The sequence below is a fragment of the Protomyctophum bolini genome (assembly GCF_963924005.1).
Source record: "Protomyctophum bolini genome assembly, chromosome: 7".
Taxonomy (NCBI): Eukaryota; Metazoa; Chordata; class Actinopteri; order Myctophiformes; family Myctophidae; genus Protomyctophum; species Protomyctophum bolini.
This window is the reverse complement of record NC_137868.1, coordinates 11,488,502-11,504,702: the sequence shown is the minus strand read 5'-3', so window position 1 is coordinate 11,504,702 and position 16,201 is coordinate 11,488,502. Positions and strand designations below refer to the sequence as shown.

General features: G+C 41.4%; 2 protein-coding genes across 3 annotated transcripts; both read left to right on the top strand.

Moving 5' to 3' along the window:
- The first annotated feature begins 669 nt into the window (after positions 1–669).
- On the top strand, positions 670–3,100 carry LOC308318140 (gamma-glutamylcyclotransferase-like). The gene is made up of 4 exons (XM_080767545.1): positions 670–967; positions 1,551–1,702; positions 1,983–2,103; positions 2,830–3,100. Exons 1-4 carry the CDS (start codon positions 710–712, stop codon positions 2,974–2,976), a joined length of 678 nt encoding a protein of 225 aa, XP_080623671.1. The 5' UTR covers positions 670–709; the 3' UTR covers positions 2,977–3,100.
- Positions 3,101–4,259: 1,159 nt separating this feature from the next.
- Positions 4,260–16,096, top strand: nod1 (nucleotide-binding oligomerization domain containing 1). 2 transcript variants are annotated; one of them, XM_080769189.1, is made up of 12 exons: positions 4,260–4,500; positions 8,015–8,196; positions 8,453–8,627; positions 10,106–11,921; positions 12,034–12,117; positions 12,458–12,541; positions 12,632–12,715; positions 13,409–13,492; positions 13,570–13,653; positions 14,064–14,147; positions 14,250–14,333; positions 15,371–16,096. In XM_080769189.1, the coding sequence occupies exons 2-12, from the start codon at positions 8,023–8,025 to the stop codon at positions 15,441–15,443; spliced, it is 2,826 nt and encodes a 941-aa protein (XP_080625315.1). In that variant the 5' UTR covers positions 4,260–4,500; positions 8,015–8,022; the 3' UTR covers positions 15,444–16,096. The 2 variants fall into 2 exon arrangements, with proteins under 2 accessions (XP_080625315.1, XP_080625314.1); XM_080769188.1 differs by having other exon boundaries at positions 7,946–8,196.
- Positions 16,097–16,201: the final 105 nt, after the last annotated feature.

The following is a 16,201-nucleotide window of genomic DNA, read 5'->3' as shown; positions in this document are numbered from 1 at the left end:
GACGGATGGATTTATGTAATATGTCAGTATGGAACTGGGTTGGACTTGGGGTCGTGGAGTCCTTAAATGAGGGGGAGGTTGTGGGAGTCAGTGTCAGAAGTGACAAAACTCTGTTGTGTGTTAATAGGGAATTTGTTTAATCAATAAATCAATCAAGTCGCCTTAATTCAAGTGCCAGATGCCACATTATATATTTTTATTTATTTAAATGTAATATACATATATGTTTTAGTCCGGGACATGTCATGTGTTCGACCTGCACAGCATTTGGCCCAATTATGATGTGGGCACCCCTGCACTACAAAACAAGATCTTTATCAAATGTGTAGCCTATAATGCCAAAACAGAAGAGGCGATTGTGTGGGTTTTATGAACCGGTCAACGGATTATAAACGTCGTGTCATCAGGCTTTTTCGCAGACTGCCTGCATTCCTTTATTGCTCAGTGATCAGATGCGATGTAGAGCCCGCCTACTGTATCCGGCCATTTGTACGCACACATACATGTGGGGAATGTTTCCGTATCCGTTCCACTCCCAGACCGGATCAGCAACCTGCAAAGAAAATTGATTCCAGGACAGAGTCCATTTCAGTCAGCCAATCGGCGTCCACGTTGCTTGCTCTCTCGTTCGGTCCATGAGTTCATGACATGATCCTCCTGATCCAATGTTGCTTAGCAGCCCATCCGCCCCACCACGGCACTGATCAGGATGCCGTTTGGTTTAGGAATAAACAAGTTAAACAACATGTCTTACCTGCGGTATTATGCTAAGGGTTCTCTTTTAGTTTTTATTTTACAGATGGCTAATGCAGCAACCATTGTTTCCAGCGGTCTTGGAAACAATGAATTTGGGTCTAATAATTCATCGGACCATTTTCTGTATTTTGGGTACGGGAGTAATTTGCTGAAGGAGAGGATCCGTGTGAGGAACCCCTCTGCTACGTTCGTGACAACTGGACGATTAATGGTAGGCTGCTATGATGACAATGTGTCGAATAGAATTGTTAGAATGTGTTTATCCCAAGAGGTCGTACGTACGCACTTGTTGGAGTGTTGTATGTTCCATGGAGGCATGGGAAGTGTTTTATTTGGGACAGACATAGCAGAAGTCTATTGCATGATGAAGCCAAAAACTTAGAGAGAGAGAGGGGGGGGGGGGGTTCTCAATTCAGCAAATATACTCTTAAAATGTCATATAACTGAAATGCATATAACCATCTCAATTAGTTAAGTGTTTTATTTTATTAGGAACCGTGATATTTGTTGATATATTGTTAAATATATATATATATAATAGGCTATATCACTATACAGAATAACAGAATATTCATGTTCAGGTCAGGATACCACTTTCATCTAATCATGAGACAGAACTCATAAAAGATACATATTTCCATATTAAAGAAAATAGCCAGCCACTCCTGCTATTGTAATTCATGTATGGCACGGGCTGTCCAGCAAATCACATTTTTAGTTTGCTCATGGTTGTTTTTATTTACAGTGATCAATGAGCATGTTGCTACACTGTATTTCAATCATTTTCTGGGCAGAATTACACCCTCCAATTCGGACACCACAACCCAAACTTCGATGGATCCAACTCCTGGCATGGAGGTGTTGCTACTATTGAGCAGAGTGACGGGGAAGATGTTTGGGGCGTCGTGTGGAGACTGGAGAATGAAAATCTAATTTCTTTGGACAGGTCATTGTGATCACTGTAAAGATTTGTTGTAACTGGTGTGGTTGAAAATAACAACAAAACTATATCAAGTAGATAGGCTACTATGTTTTACAACAAGTGAATGAATCCATATCTTCTATTGAACTTCATGTGAGAAATTATTTGTAAATAGATCTGATTATTTGTTGCTGTTCACCTCCATGCACAACCTCACAAAATAATACAGTATTTGTTAAAACACTGGTTTGTTGAATAATTCTAACTCTGAAATCCTTTGACATATTTAATTCCCAATTTACAGGCAGGAGAGAATGTACCGACCTTTGGAGGTGCGCGTGCTCACAGATGAGGGAGAAATGCTCTGTCGAACCTATCAGATGAACAACTTCAAACCTTACCTCACCTCTCCACCTTACAAAAAGGTTTACATTCATACCTTATACCTCACCTCTCCACCTTACTTAATGTTTACATTCGTACCTTACACCTCACCTTTCCAATTAGGCTACAGTAAAATCTAACACCACCTCTCCACATTACATAAAGGTTTATACCTCACACCTTTTCAGAAAAAGGCCGATGTACACCTCAAAAGGTTGCTGTACAGGTGCGTAGCACAAAGTATATATTATCTGAAGGGGAGAGAAGGGGATCTCTGAATGACAAAGAAGAGGATCCGCACATGCACTGTCAGGAACTTGTTGCTCTTTATTCGACATTTTGGTCGTTAGACCTTCATCAGGACAGTCATGATGAAGGTCGAAACGACCGAAACAGGAGTGTAATGTTTATGCAAGTTCCTGGCAGTGTAGGTCCTCTTCTTTCAAAGGTCCCCTTTTGAATACCTCAGACCATACAAAAAGCTTTATATTCAAAGTCAGACCAGTATACAGTGCTGTACCGCGTCCCACATTACAAAAAGGTTTAAATTATTATTATTAATTATTAGTATTAAGGTCACGACACGTGATGAAAAAAGTACAGCCAAGTTTTCCTCGACTGATGGATGAACATTCCATAACATTGCATAACCTTTTTTAACAGCATTGCATAACATGGCTTAACTCTAAGCAATGTTACAACAAATGAATGGAAAGCTTTCTAAATAGTTAAACCTCTTCAACCTGTTTTGTTGTTCTTTCATGCAGGTAGTGTGTCTGGGTGCGATACAGAATGGTCTACCACAGCATTACGTAGACAAACTGGAGGCGTTGGAGACCAATGGATACAGTGGTCCATCTGTTCTGGACCAGATCCCGGATTTGAGTCCTACTGATAAAAAGCTTCCTGTGTAGGACAAAAAAACGACAGGAAAAATTATCCTTCTAGTCTAGACATTCTGATTTATTTTCTTGATTATCAGTGTGCCATTATATCGACGTTACATTTGATTACGACAGCAATAGAAATAAAATATATCCAAAAGATTTTGGTTTTCCATGGTAACACTTGCTATGCATCCATACACGTGCATAGTGTAGGGATGTATAATTATATTTATAAGCGCTGATAAATAAACTTCATAAGCTTAATCATAACATATTATAAACTTTATTATAATGACTTATATCAAGTATTATAATACTTCATAACTTGCTACTATTCCATGTTTATAACGCATTATAAAAAATCTTATAAGACAATATAATTCTCATAAACATTTATAATTATAAAGTACTTAAAAAAAATGATGACCTTTATCATAACACATTATAAAGCGTATACTGACTTATTAATGTCAAGTATTATAATACCTAAAACACTTTGTGTTTTAAATAGACACTTTCTAGGGTATGATTTGGGTCCGTAAAGATGAATACAAAATTAATGTGAACATCTTTATACTGTCCAATACTTCGATACGGAGGGGGGTGAAATGATGACAGGCAGTTACTTCAAGGTTAGCTTTATTTGCCGTCGAAATACACTTGAAATAGACACTTGTGCTTTTTAAGGTGTGATTTGGGGCCCTAAGGATGAATCCAAACTGAATATCAACCTAATATTGTCCAATAATTAGATGGGGAGGGGGGTGAAATTATGACAGGCAGTTTCTGCTGTCAAAATATGACCCCCCCAGTCAAAAACCGAGTGTGTTTTAAATAGACACTATAGTGCTTTCTAGGGTATGATTTGGGGCCCTAAAGATGAATACAAAATCAATATCAACATACTGTCCAATACTTAGATTAGATATAGGGAGGGGTGACATTATGACAGTTGCTGTCAAAATATGACCCCCCCATCAAAAAACACTTTGTGTTTGAAATAGACACTCATTGCTTTAATAAATATGTAGCCTAATTGTCATGTAATGTGGTTACGATTTACAATGTGGGCATTTAGCAGCTCTAAACATTCCAAATTAAAGAATGATTTGATTATGAATGATTAGTTTGATTAAAAAGGTAAATATCGAACTGTCTGGCTGTACTGCAGGCCTATGTATAGGTTGTTTATTTAGTATTGTTTAATCATACTGTATACGGTCGTATTTAATCACAGCTAGGGATCTGTGGTTTCACAATATCTAGCAAGAGATGACGTATTTTCACTTTCACTTCCTTTTTCTGTCGAGCATAATCTTCTACTATTTGTGTAGGAGTTTCTCTACATTGATACCAGGTGCATGGGTGGGTGGACCACAGCGACCGCATATGCCAGCAGGTATAAAAACACCGTCGAGATTGTGAGGATCTATTTGTATTTTAAGAGCGACATAAATTATGTGAATACTTAATGGACGGCGTAGCCTACTGGAGCAGAGCGACCATTCATCTGAACTGAACTGAACACGGTCGGATTTAGCGACTGACAGGGTATGTAAACATTATCTGACACATTGATTGAGCGAGAGCACGTGCTTTTTGTTGTAAGTTGTAACCGTTACATTTAATGATCGCCTGTTTGACAACTAACTGAAATGGTTTTCCGTTATTATTAGTCCCTAATAAAGAAGAGTGTTGGAAAGTCCCGAGAGGGCGGGAGTAAAACAAAACATGCACTTTTGATTTGTTTCTTATTTTGTTTGTAGCCTGACGTTCTATTATGTCATATAGGCTATTAAACATTCATAGTAAAGTAATGATCAAATATTCAACATTTGGGAAGAGAGAATTATTTTTGGAGGTAGGCCTATCTTTACTTTACTGAATTGCAAATATTCAGTAGCCTACCTTTTCTTCTACTCCACTATCTGTAGCTGCCCCTCGATTGATGAAAGAATGACAAGTTTGGGTGGTCTCGACGGGTGTGTTTATTGTTCCAACACCGTGACAACTATAAGGATATAGAATAAATACAGTTACAATCGAATAATCTCATAGTTTCACTACTAAAAGCTGTCTTATCTGTGCATTAAACTTGTCACTTCAGCAGTACAATCAACAATAAAAATGGTTAATTTATGGTCAATTATAAATACAGTGATACAAAACTCAAGTAATTTCAATTATAAGACAAGGAAAATGCACAATAACCAAAAGTACCACAACCAAACGAAAACCAAACAAATACAATCATGAATGATATACTCCAAATGGAAACTAGACAAATAAATAATTATGTATACCTCACTCCGCGGGCTAGATTTTGAAGGTGCGTTTTACCTATTACAGTAATATGAGCTGGGGGCGTGAGGTATGTCATATTGCAATTTTAAGCATGTTAAGAAGCGCTTTCGACACCCCGTGGAGTGCGCAAAACGGCCTTGAATTAGTCATGGGAGTGTTTAAGGCGTGTTTGAGAGTTACCCAATCAACATGTCCGTACTATTTTCTTTACCAGTCAGCTGATGTCACATACGGAATGCGCACTTTGGGGATCGTTATTATTACATTTCTTCAGGCTGGCACCATAGAAGACATGACATATGACTTTGTCACATTTGGGTTAATTATTCCTATTGCACTGCATGCTGTCACCTTTATGCCTCAAAATAAGTTGTTTCTATTGAGAAACACCAGTAAAATTATATTTTAATTTAAATTATAATTATATTATATTTGAAATGAGTAATGAGTTGAATGCGTGGTGCGTATGCCCGTGATGGTATGGTCTTCGCTCGTAGCATTTTATTGAAGAAGACTTGGATCGAGTGTGATACAGCGTATGAAAGCAAACCTCTCAAGGATTATGGAGATGTTTTTATTTATTTTTAAGGTTGAGAAATGAAATAATTATGGTCGTTTCTAATCTCAACCTTTAAAAAATAATGGATGCGTCTTTTGCTGGCTGTTGCCATGTCTCATAGAAACAAGTAAATAGGTCTATAAAAATAATCCCAAAATAAGCGCATATAACAGGGGTCTGTAACCTATTTTAAATGAAGTGCCATGTTTTTATTTTCTAGATAGTGAGTCTGCTATATCCAGATTAATTTTAATGACACCACATTAAAATAAAAAACATATTTTGATTGTCCACAAATATAAAGTCCTTCCATCTTTTTAAATATTTTCTTGCACATTGTTATAATGATCATTATATATCCGCCTGCAGTCAGAGTTCATAGTTTTAATGAATGAATGTGATTCATTGTGAGCTGGTAGATCTGCTATTTTCAAAAGTAACATTTTAATTACATTTTTGTATTAGCCGTCCTTAAGTTGGGCAAATGCATTAATCTGGGGATCCTTGACATGGGAATGTGCTGTGTGAGGATCACTGGTTTAAACAACATTAGGAGAAACCTTTAGAAACAAGAAAAGCAACCACAACTACCAATATTTACAAGCAACTTTACAGAAAAAGAAGCCGCTTATAATAAACAGACTTGGCATGGCAACACTCCAGCAGCGTCCCAGAGCCGCTCAAGTGTAAAATCAAACAGTGCTTTAAATTCTTTTTGCGTTTATGAGGTGCCTAGACCCACGTCTAATCGTTATGCGCAGGTCAAGGGGCTTAATAGCAAATTGCGCAAAGCGAAAATAATTAACATATGGACACTCCCACAATGCTAAAATATTCAGCAACGTCGTATTCCATATGTGTGTGCGTTCAACACGGGACGATAAGGCTTTCATAATACGATTGTGCGCAGAGCGAGGCCAATTTATGTATTACCACATGGTAAAACGCACCTTCAAAATACAGCCCCGCGTATCGAGGGTGCTAAAGGGCTGCATAACCAACTTGAACCTCAGGGCACATCAACAGTCACCGATGGTCACATTTACACATAGTGTGACGGACAGGCACTGTAGACAATAGACAACTTCAGTCACTAAAAGTTCACTACAACTGCAAATGTCACAGGCTTTAACACTGCTTAATCAATAAGAGTACAAACAATAATAAGAGTCACATAAACAGTCAAACATTTCATACCGTGTGGTCTGGTGCAAACACACACACACACACACACTGGTGCCTTGGCTCACTCTGGAGTCTGGCTGTGTGAAATGAGTCTATTGGTGAGGTGAGTGAAGCTAACAGGCTTCAGCTATATATGGATAGGTAACAGGAGGTGTCAAAGTAAAAGTATGCCAAATTACAGGAAGTATCCAAACAAACAACAAAATAAGACAAACAATAAATAAAGAATAAACAGACTTCAAACTAAAGAAATTATTGCAGAACCAACTGTCACTGGCAGTTACATTAACCACTTCAGACCTACAATAATGGCCTTTTGAAAATAGCGATCAAGCTCACAATAAAGTCGCACTGCGATGTTGTAGATCTATTTTCAAAATAATCTTTATTCATTTTATACATTTGAAAATGTGTGAAATGGGACCTTCTGCATAATGGGTAGGCTACTTTCTACTTTTGGTACCAATACCTTTGTGAATTACAGACTTTTACTTGTAACAGAGTCTTTCTACATTGCAGTAGGTATTCTTACTTTTACTTAAGTAAACAAATGTAGTACTTTTTCCAGGCCTGCACGTGAGGAAGTGAATGCTAAAAGTTTGGCAAACTTTGTGGGATGCTGAGAAGTGTAAAACAAATACTTTATTAATTAAAATGCTGTAGTCAGGGAAAGGGGGTTCATGTATTCAGAATTCAGCGAAAGGGCGTAGGCCTACTGAAGACAAAAAATATGTCAAGTATAAATAGTAAGTCTGAAGTACAAGACCTAATTCAGTGATCTACTATAAAGGCAAGGCACGATAAAGTTGGGGCAGGGCTGTAGCTGACGTTTTTGTTGCCCTACTCACAACTATAATCTCCTTTCAGGTTACAATAAAGTGAACATCTTTCACAAAGCCTAAATCAATTATCTTTTTTATTATTATTATTTCTTGTTTGTTTTTCAAGTCAAGAAAAGGAACGTGGCAACTAAAGTTGACCTCGCATCTCACGACCTCACCTCTGCTGCTGCTATAGTGACACTGATGGGTTATAAAGGAGAAGGAGGCACGGTGCGCAAGCTACTCACCTGGCACAGAGAGGTCCTGGTCTCTCAGCTGAAGAGCACGCAGTGCATCCTGGACAACCTGGTGCACGGCGGCTTCCTGTGTTCGGAGGATGTGGAAATAGTGCAGCGTGCCACCACCGCGCCCGATAAGGTAGTGAAAATTAAAAGGGGAAATGTTGTCTTGGCACAAGTCATGCCAATTGGCTGTGAAATGGAAATTTAAACTCTTAACCTGGCATTTTTTTATGGGCGGAAATGATTCAAGATCTTGAATCATTTTCAAATGTAGCTTAGCTTGTAGATTGGCTATTTTTGTGCGACACTGATATACGACGAACTACAGTGCATAACAGGGCTTAAGTGGTTAACGTTTTTAATCTGTTTACCTTTATGACCATAATCTACAGGTACGCAAAATCTTGGAGCTGGTCCAGGGTAAAGGAGAGGAGGCCTGTGAGTGCTTCATTTACGTACTTTATAAAGTGCGTGATGCTTACATAGACCTCCAGCCATGGCTGGAAGAGATCAACTACCAGCCAACAGAGTGCATCCAGAAGATACAAGTGATCAACACAGATCCCAGTAAGTACTGTACAGTACTACTGATTTGTACCTTCTACTAATGTGCAGGCTACGCTTAGAGTTTGTACCTGTAAGTGTGGCTTTGACTGTACTGACCTCTGGTCTAGAATGCACAGTATTTGCAAAGAGTTTCACATGAAGTCCCAGACTGGTGACTTTAATTTTGCAGGCATTCTCCAGTTAAGCCTGTTTTGTAAATTCCTATCATGCTTTCAGAGATATGAAATGATAAACGCACCTTTCAAAAGCCACAGTCACATACCAGAGCCGTGTAAAAAGAGGCAACAAAAGAAGTCCAACATGCTAAATCGATGCATGATTCATGTATCCCTCAGATAGTTCCCATTACATGTAAAATGCATTTACATGATGACATGTACAATACAATCTGATTGTTTAACGTGTTACCTTTTAAAAGTGCACCACAAATAATACTCTATTCTACTGCACAGCTAGTGTTTGCAGCCATTATTGTCCATTGGAATTGACATCACTCTCTTTACATACAGTAGCTCACACGTGACACACACCAGCATTGTCAAATATCATCTGGTTTGTGATTTGTGGATGATACTGATGAACTGAGCTGAGCTGCCTGTCAGCCACAGTTTAATTGGGATCTTTTCTCAGGGCAGGGCACTGAGATGGAAAAACATACTTTTGTAAAATTGTACATTTGCCTTTGTAGCTTACACACAAATGTGTACCTGTACACTACAGGCTCAGTGACCAATTTGCTTAAAATAAATGATGCATATAGTGCCTTTATTCAAAGCGCTTTAATTGCAGATTCACCCATTCAAACACAGACGACAGAGGAAACCATGTAAGGCACCAACCTGCTGATCAGGAGCAGTCAGGGGTTCAGTGTCTTTCTCAAAGACAACTTCGACACTAACCCAGGGGGAGATAGGGAGCAAACCGGGAACCTTTCGATTCCAAGGCAGCCGCTCTACCTCAGTCATTCAACACTTACTACTGTGTTTTCTAATTCAGTATTTCACAGTAACATGTTGAACACTATTGTCCCATTATCACACATATCACAAGTATCTAGTGCCAGGAGGACGTCTAGTTATTTGTACAGAAAATTTGATTAAACAAAATACACATAAGCTCACAGAGTGACTTTGTACCAAACTAAAGGTAATGTTACATACAATCTGTCCTGTTAGGCCTATATAATTCCTTCTTAGTTTTTCATACATTTGACAGCTGGGATCTGTGCATCTTAACTGCTGTATAGTAGAAATATCCTATGTCCCTCAAGGACCTATGGGGGTCCCCGAACCCCACTTTGAGAACCACTGCTGGTTAACTATAAACTACTACTGTACCCCTATTTCTGACTGTGTATGATATGGTGCAATAATATTTAAAGGATGTAAATAAAAGTCACATCTGGTAGAAAATATTTTCGTTTGACTAATGTAGACTCCATGCACGGACCTATACTCACTAGTTTGGTCCCCTCTCAGTCAGCAGGTACTGCGAGAAGCTGAGGGATCAACTAGGCCGGGACACACTCTTCATCACGTCTTACGCACAGCGAGAGGAGACCCTGCTGGACGAGCTGTACATCGACACGCTGATGGAGCTGCTGAACGGAACCAACGAGAGCCTCGGCTTCCTGGAGAGCCCCGACCAGCTCCTGGGGGACGAGGGGGTCTTCAACCGCCAAGCTGAGACAATCTATGTGACGGGGGACGCCGGAGTGGGCAAGTCCATCCTTCTGCAGAAGCTACAGAACCTCTGGTCCAAGCGCGAGCTGCGGACAGATGCCATATTTTTCTTCAAGTTCCGCTGTCGAATGTTCAGCGCATTCAAAGACACGGACGAGATCTCCCTCCGGGACCTGCTATTCAGACACAACTGCTACCCGGACCAGGATCTGGACGACGAGGCGTTTAATTACATCCTCCGCTTTCCGGAGAAGTCAATTTTCACGTTCGATGGCTATGACGAAATCCACGGCGACTTGGATCTGGTCAACATGCCTGCGGTGGCCTCACCACACGACAAGGCGCATCCCCTCCTGCTGCTGATCGGTCTGCTCTGTGGGAATCTCCTCCGGGGCTCGCAGAAGGTCCTGACGGCACGGACGGGCACAGAGTTCCAGAGCAGCATGATCAGGAAGAAGGTGGTCCTCCGCGGGTTCTCCCCGGCTCACCTCCAGGCTTACACCGCCCTGCACTTCAAAGAGCAAGAGCATCGATCCCTGGTGACCACCCAGCTGGACGCCAACCCCCACCTCGGTGGCCTCTGCTCCACGCCGCTCTTCTGCTGGATCGTCTTCAAGAGCTTCAAGCACCTGCACAGAATGCACGATAACTGTGAGCTGCCCGAAGCGTGCGTGACCCTCACTGCCGTCTTCCTCCTGCTGTCTGAGGTTTGCCTCAGCCGCGTGGCCCTGCCTCCGCCGGGGCAGCCTTCAAAGAGAAGCGCCAGGTGCGCTTCCCAGACTTTCAGAGCAGGCTTGAGACCTCTGGCCGCCTTCGGGCAGCTGGCCCTACAGGGCTTACAAACAGGCACCTTCATATTCAGCCAGGAAGAAGTGATGGCCTGCGGCCTGATGGAGGAGGACCTGCTCGTGGGCTTCCTCCGACCCGTGAGCCACTACGACGCCTGTGGAAGCTCCGCCACGTATGAGTTCCTCCACATGACCCTGCAGTCTTTCTTGGCTGCGTTTTCTCTGGTGCTGGACGAGCAGGTCGCCACGAGTTCCGTGGTCAGGTTCTTCACCGAGTGCAGCCGTAAGAGGGAGACCCACTGCCTGCCCTGTGCCTCCTGCATCAGCGGCTCTCCCAATCTCCCGGGACAGGACCCGTTCCGAAACACGGAGCATCTTCAGTTTGCCAACCTCTTCTTGTGCGGACTACTCTCTAAGGCAAACACAGGCCTGCTGAAGCACACGGCACCTCCGGTGATGCTGAAGAAAAAAAGGGACTTCCTCAAAACCTACCTCTCCACCAGTGTCAAGTCGCACCTCCGCGGCTTGCCCCATTACACCACCGAGGGCTTCAGGAGGGTCCACGTGCTGCCCCACTTCCTGTGGACGCTGAGGTGCATCTACGAGACGGGAAGCAAGGACGTGGCACAGCTGGCGGCCAAGGGCGTCACGGCCACCTTCATCAAGGTGGCGTACTGCAACGTGTGCTCGGCCGACTGCAGCGCGCTGAACTTTGTGCTGCAGCACCGCGAGAAGCCCATAGGAGTGGACCTGGACAACAACAACATCAGTGACTACGGGGTCATGCAGCTGAAGCCGTCCTTCTGCAAGATGACAGTGCTGAGGTGAGGCTTGCACGCACGCACGAACGAACGATAAAAGAAGGTTCCATGTATAATCTTAATTAATCCAAGACACTGCATGAGGTCAATTTCATTCCAAACTGTGTGTTCCCAGGCTGTCTGTTAATCAGATCACAGACAGTAGTATGGAGGTGCTGGCAGAGGAGCTCTGTAAACACAAACTGCTGGAGTATCTGGGGTAAGTAATCCATTGATACATCTGTAGGATCTGTGTGTGTGTGTGTGTGTGTGTGTGTGTGTGTGTGTGTGTGTGTGTGTGTGTGTGTGTGTACCCATGTTTGTGTCTGTCTGATGCATAACTCGAGCACCATTCGATCAATCAACTTCAAACGGTGTGTCTGTGTATCACTAGTAAAAGTGTATTAAAGTATGGAACACCACAGAATCAGGCATTTTGAAACTAAAGCAACAACTTCAGGAAATGTCCACTGTCCAACACTGTGACTGTATTGGTTTATCTTTATTGGATAAGCAGAATATAATCGTGATTAAACGTGAATGTATTGATCTCTTTTCAGGCTCTATAACAATCACATCACAGATGTTGGAGCCAGACTTGTTGGACGGATAATTGAAGAGTGTCCAAAGCTTAATACTGTCAAGTAGGATTTCTTTTAAACAGTTTTAAAAGAGGATGATAAATGAGTGGTGTTTATTTTTTATTCATTCTGACATAACTCTGTTACCTTTAGGATTGGCAAGAACAAAATCACCAGCATCGGAGGGCAATATTTGGCCAGTGCCATTCAGACGAGCAAATCTATTTTTGACGTGGGGTAAGAGTTGACCAGCCTTTCACAATGACTCTTGCACTAAATGTTTTCACACACGCTGATTAAAACGCAACAAATCCCTTTGCGCTGGGGGCTATAACTGCAAGTGGGACCCCAAATAAATGAATAGGCAAAACATTTGCCAATTTTTTTTATTGATAATATAAAATGAATATAAAAATTATAATCATGGCATTCTTTCTTTAAACTCTGCTCGCTCATACATACAGTAAGTTACAATAGCAACGTGATTTAAATTTTCCCCCCACACAACGCCCATATCCCCCCTCCCAACACAACGGTGGTCCCCAGGTTGATTCTCAGTCAGGTTGGTGGTCCCTGGTTCATAATCAGTTGAAAACCCCTGACATAGATTGTGCATTACATTCACACACTGATGGCGGCGGAAACCATGCAAGGCTCCAACCAGCACATCAGGAGCAATTAGGGGTTCAGTGTCTTGCTCAAGGACACTTCGACACTAACTCTGGGGAAGCCCGGGTTCGAAACTGGCAACCTTGCGGTTGCCATCCAGCCACTCTACCCCTGAGCCACCGCCACCCCAATTGGTCCAAGCCAGAACATTGATTGATTTAATGATTTATTGAGAGATTGAAGGCTTACAAGATAATATTGAAGTTTCCCCTGATCCAGAAAAGGTTGAGAACCACTGTTATAACATAAGTGTTTTTTCAGAATGTGGGGGAACACCATCGGGGACGAGGGAGCGAAAGCGTTCGCAGCTGCTCTGAGGAAGCACCCAAGTCTCACCAACCTGAGGTGAGCGAGGTGAGCTCATTGGTTGAAATCAACTCATTTGATATGGTAGTAATTTACGCTGGGTGTCTTTCTTCTAGTCTCTCCGCCAATGGCATCACATCTGAAGGTGGGAGGAGCTTGGCTGAAGCGCTCCAAGAGAATACCTGCCTCAGGATCTTGTGGTAGGAGTAGGACCCCATCCCTGGTGGACCGCTCAGTTTACATCCTCACTTACTACACTTCTGGATGACAGGATCATACCGGCGTCAATACATGTCATTGAATATTGACAGCTTACATAGAAATACACCATTGTCAAGTTCATTATTTTTAGATTAAAATGTTACATAACTTACCTTTATAATTAAACATAATTCATTACAAATTTAATCTAGACCTTTTAAGTTTTCAATAAAATGCTTTAAAAAGCACAAAATAAGTAACTTAATTATGTCAGACCACCTGGACCCGCTATTGTTCATCCCTATTCTGGGGTAAACAATCAACGAAAACAGCAGAGATCTGCCTCATGCACAACATGTAGGCTAACGTTTATAGTTTTTGATTCATTAAGAACTCTCTACTGTTTCAGGTTGGTGGAGAATGAGTTGACTGACGACGTGGCGCCACACCTGGCTGAGCTGGTTAGAAAGAACACAGGACTGTCTCACCTCTGGTCAGAGCAACACGCATGCATGTATACTGTGCACACACGTACACGCGCATGTGTAACCACATAAACATTTTAAATATTTGAATTTAATCCGCGTGTGTGCAGGTTAATCAGTAACCAGTTGACTGTGGATGGAGTGAGGCAGCTCTCTGACGCCTTGTGTGACAACACATCCATCACAGAGATCTGGTGAGGAACCATTATCATGTCTAAACAGCAGGGGAAGGTTTCACTATGTAACCTTTTTATGAATGAATAGACATTTGTAGCTGTCAAGCTTTTAGTGTGCAGCGTCCATGCATAATGGAGAATAAGAAAGTCTTAATATCTATGTACAATATATAAAATACAATAGTACCGTAATAGACAGACCAATAACAATAGCTTCACAGCACCCGGGCCCATTCAAAGCATTATCGCATAATGTACAAAGGGAGTCTATGCTTTGAATGGGCCCGCTGCCTGCTGCTCGTACCAAGAGGCAGGGCTCGCAAAGTACGACCAAGCAAAGATCTGTGACTGTGTGATCGTGATCATCTGACAGCTGGAAGGCCCATGGAGTCCCGGGCCGGGGAACGGCTGTACCCTCAGCTCCCCCTGACCTGTATCAAAGGTCATGTCTCACCTGGACATAATGATTGGACATGAATTTTGACCTAGTGTTCCATATTCAATTCATCTCCTGAGCTAACAGACAGGCTCTATTAATTGGCTCAATGGTAAAAATGTCAGCACTTAAAATGGGGTTCAAATCCGGGGTCGAAGAGGAAAGTTACCCAGTGCAGCTTTAAGGAAAAGTAGCAATACCACAATATACTGTGGAAATACTCAAAATTGTACTTGTTTTACTGTTCTGGATTTCAGTTTTTGTTCTGTTCAATGCATTACTGTATTATATTTTTATACTGTTTTATACTTGTTTATACTGTTTCCATTGTTCAGCTAAATCCATTGTTCCATTGTTAAAGCTGAATATACTTGAAGGGCACAGTCACTATTTATTCTACTTATGAGGGCGGATTCTGCCAATACATTTCAATGGGAATGGAGCAGTTTGCTACGGCGTGACCAGAGTACCAAAGTAAAAGTGCTGATTATGAATGGCCCATTTCATTTTCTTTATGAAGATAGTTATAAAGTTAACATGTGTCTTGTATGGCTCTTCTCAGCTGGCCACCACCGATTGATTTGTAGTACTGATTGTGAATGTGAATGTATCCCAACAGCATCAAAGGAAACCGTGTCTCCGGCGAGGAACAGAAGCCGTTCGAAGCTGAGAAAAGACTCAAGTTCCACTGATGAGATTTTTGTGCCAACAACTTTAACTTTTTTCAAGTGCTGATGTTTCCACATTTAAACAATCTTTTCCACACACCTCTCTTTAAGAGTGTTATGGCCAGGGTTCCTAACACAATTATGAAACGTATGGATAAGTATTTGATTCGAGTAATCAGGATAAGTCGTTTTTTCCTCATTCTGTTTTCTAAAATATAAGAGTTTCTGAAAGAATAAATTGATGGACTGCATCAATTACTTTACTTCCTCTTTGGGCAGAGATCGTCGACAGTCTCTTTATTCAGTATTCATTTAAATGTATTCAACTATGTTTTATTGTTTGCTCCATAAACGAAGCAGTTGGAAGTTGGAAGTAAATGGACTTTAGTTCTCTTTTTTTTGTTCGTTGTACATGAACACCACCTCTGTTACTGTATAGGGTTGAATGTTTACAGTTATTTAATTTCTCTTTTTTTTTTAGCATTGCCTGGGTTTGGTGTTAACGACATTCAACCTAGCATCCCTATTTTGGGCATGTCATTATATGCAAAGATGTTCAACTTCTTTTTTGTGTGCAACCAGTCTACCGTTGCATTGCGACACAGTGTGAGCTTGTTATAATACGCTAGCATAGCAGACATGGTTTACATGTTTACATAATTTACATCCAGTGGTGAAAAGTACATTTACTTTAAGTACTGAAATTAATTCTGAGGTATTTGTACTTTACTTGAGTATTTCCAATTTCCAGTACTTTTACTTCTACTCCACTACATCTTAGA

Excerpts from the sequence above, each read along its gene's own strand:
- LOC308318140 (XM_080767545.1), top strand. The coding sequence starts at position 710 with ATGCCGTTTGGTTTAGGAATAAACAAGTTAAACAACATGTCTTACCTG. Across the intron at positions 968-1,550 it reads TGACAACTGGACGATTAATG|AATTACACCCTCCAATTCGG; the intron begins GTAGGCTGCTAT and ends TTTTCTGGGCAG. Across the intron at positions 1,703-1,982 it reads AATCTAATTTCTTTGGACAG|GCAGGAGAGAATGTACCGAC; the intron begins GTCATTGTGATC and ends CCCAATTTACAG.
- nod1 (XM_080769189.1), top strand. The coding sequence starts at position 8,023 with ATGGGTTATAAAGGAGAAGGAGGCACGGTGCGCAAGCTACTCACCTGG. Across the intron at positions 12,118-12,457 it reads AAACTGCTGGAGTATCTGGG|GCTCTATAACAATCACATCA; the intron begins GTAAGTAATCCA and ends ATCTCTTTTCAG. Across the intron at positions 13,654-14,063 it reads ACCTGCCTCAGGATCTTGTG|GTTGGTGGAGAATGAGTTGA; the intron begins GTAGGAGTAGGA and ends CTACTGTTTCAG.